General features: G+C 46.7%; 1 protein-coding gene across 1 annotated transcript; it reads left to right on the top strand.

Annotated features, from left to right (window-relative positions):
* Positions 1-590: 590 nt before the first annotated feature.
* Positions 591-1,611, top strand: LOC146392898 (uncharacterized). The gene has a single exon (XM_084939070.1). The coding sequence runs from the start codon at positions 735-737 to the stop codon at positions 1,341-1,343; it is 609 nt and encodes a 202-aa protein (XP_084795196.1). The 5' UTR covers positions 591-734; the 3' UTR covers positions 1,344-1,611.
* Positions 1,612-2,661: the final 1,050 nt, after the last annotated feature.

Raw genomic sequence — 2,661 nt, 5'->3', positions numbered from 1 at the left:
AAGTTTATCTAAGTTTTATGAGTCATATATTAACTCTGTGAGCTTCTGGGTATGACTTTGCAAAGTTCTGGCTAATTCCTGCCGGGCTGAGAGACTAGTTTTCACCAACTACTACAGTATGCCAACCCACTTTTTCTACTTACCCTTTGCAGTATCCTGCAGTAAAGTAGCACATTAAGCTTAACTATTTATAGTGTTTTGCCCCTTTTCTACCTGTTTTTAAGTTCCTACTTTGCTGTCTTATTGATTATCCTTCTTTGCCACCCAACCTCTGCCACTTCCAGCCTTTGGCCTCATAATGCAAAACCTATCAACTCTCCACTGTTATTCCACTGATCACCTTTACTCCACTGATTCTTCCTGAACTGCCTCATTACCACAAATTTTGCATCACAATTAGAACCACACAGGGCTGGACTGGGACAAAAAATCGGCCCGGGCATTTTGACTAGAGACCAGCCCACCAAAAATGTGATGTCATTCAGGGGTAAAACCGCAAAGGATTCTGGGAACTTGTGGCAAGAGGTACTAGCGCATGCAGGCCTTCAATTGAACTCAGTTACACAGCGATACTGCGATTTCTACTTGGCTCTCAGCGAAGGCGGTCGCACTTTCTCCTCTCCTCCTCACTCTTATCTTTCCTGCTTAGCTTCTGTGTCCTTGTCTTGTCTCGTGTGCATTACTTTCCCTGGAATAGCCTCTCACTGTCGTTCTCTAAAACCTAAAAGAGAATTATGGATTTGATCAACTGGTCTCTGAATGCTATTGACACCCTTTTCTCAACGAGAAGTCTGGGCTCGGGAGAGCCTGAGTGCCCTGGAGGGACTTTCCCTGCCGGATACACGATGGACGGGTGGCAGAACTGGAGGGTCATGTGCCTGGCGGGACTGTCGATCGAGGACGCTGAAGATATCTATCTATTCGGAACCGTGATAACAGGGTTCTTGCTGATCGGAGTTGGCTTAGCCCTGGTTTATCGGAGAAATAAGAGAGCGGAACCGGCTGTTCAAACCCCCCCAAGGCTGCCCGCTGGATTCGAAGCGATGGGACGAGGCGCGACCTCTCACACCGAACGTAATATGGTCAACACCTTGGAGACGCTTGCATCGGCTGTGAAGGCTCAAAGCAACAACATTGAGCGTATGGGGGGATACATCAGAGAGAGGCCTGCTCAAAATGAGACCCTTGAGCGACAGTTGGAAGACATCGCGGAACGGATCACTGCAGTTGTGAGGTCTCAGAATCAAAAGAATGACAACACCATGGAACAGAAGTTTGATACCATCATGGGGAGGCTCGCGACTCTCCAACGGGAGATCAAGAGACCAGTGTCAGAGTGTTAGGGCAGCCTGAAAATTCTCCTGGGCTGCTCGCATGGAAATTTACAAAATCAACATCAACATTGCGGACCCCCATCACGGCGCCAGCTGCAGGCCCAAGGCTGGAGCCGAACAATCACTCCCTGATAACGACTGTGTTACGGCTATTCTTCCCGTCCCATGCAAGGTCACCTGGATTGGCTGGAGGACTGTTTTCTTAGCCTGATAGGCCGAAGGACACTGTCTCAGCTGAACTATGGACACGCACACACATACACTTACACTGATAAGCACTCACGCATCCCCCCTCCCTTTCCAACGCCTTCGATGCTTGTTGCCCCCTGGGAACACGAGGCGGGTCCGGGCCCGTGCTGTCGAAGAGATGACGGCGCCGTTGCAGGATGGCTGCTGTGTTGCCTGGGGTTACTCCTCATCCCCTACCCATCCCTGTGGCTTGTCATGTCTTCCATAATGTTGTGCTGTGGACATTTATGTGCTTTTTTGTGCAGAGGAGTTTTTTTGTTTCCTGTTCTCGTGCTGTCCTACCATGGAAGCACAGCATGAGTGGAGGTCTCTTTTTTTCCTCTTGTACCTTCCCGATGTTGTGTACATTTCAGTGTTTTTCTTGTAACGCTACCGATCTCCGACTTGTAATCCCATGTGATGTCTGTGTTATGTGTGTAAGGTCGGGGGGGGGTTACCATCTCGCTGCAGGGCAACCTGCTTGCGACAAATAAAGCTGTCATTCATTCATTCATTCATTCATAAAAAGAAACACCAAAAATGGCAAGAAGCTGTTGTATTATTAACTGCAATAGCCGGTGTTGTGCCAAAAAGTGATTGTCTGCCAAAAACCGATTTCCGGTATTTGCCAAAAACTGATTGCTCATATTTAAATTGCTATAAGTAACTTGTTGGGCTATAATATGTGAAACATATGTCAAATGCATCCCTCATGTATGACATAAAGTCATCTCTCCATCTCCCTCTCCTGCTCTTTTATTTCTCTCTCTCGCTCCATCTCTCTCTGCTGCTCTTCTGTCTCCTCTGTCACAGACTTCTCCACTTTTGATGATAAATCAGCCTGGTGCAACATGTAAGGATTGGCACAATTTGTTAAGATTTTGAGGAGTTTGAGAAACTAACCTTAAGCATAAAATAAAATTTACTATCAGTAACTTCATAGCACCCACCCAGCAGTATATAAACTCCGTCATGCTAGCTAGTACGCAGTACCAGTTATTCTAAGCGACTGTAAAAAGTCAGCACAACGAAAACAAACTACAACTAAACTTGGTTTATATCTGACACAGATAGACAGCAGGTCATAACTTCTTACCTG

Source organism: Perissodus microlepis, chromosome 2 (genome assembly GCF_051167445.1).
Source record: "Perissodus microlepis isolate ML-2025 ecotype Zambia chromosome 2, ASM5116744v1, whole genome shotgun sequence".
Lineage (NCBI taxonomy): Eukaryota > Metazoa > Chordata > Actinopteri > Cichliformes > Cichlidae > Perissodus > Perissodus microlepis.
Note: the sequence above shows the minus strand (reverse complement) of the source record. Positions and strands in the feature narration are given on the sequence as shown.

What these genes read in the sequence shown, in the direction of transcription:
- LOC146392898 (XM_084939070.1), top strand. Translation starts at nt 735, where the DNA reads ATGGATTTGATCAACTGGTCTCTGAATGCTATTGACACCCTTTTCTCA.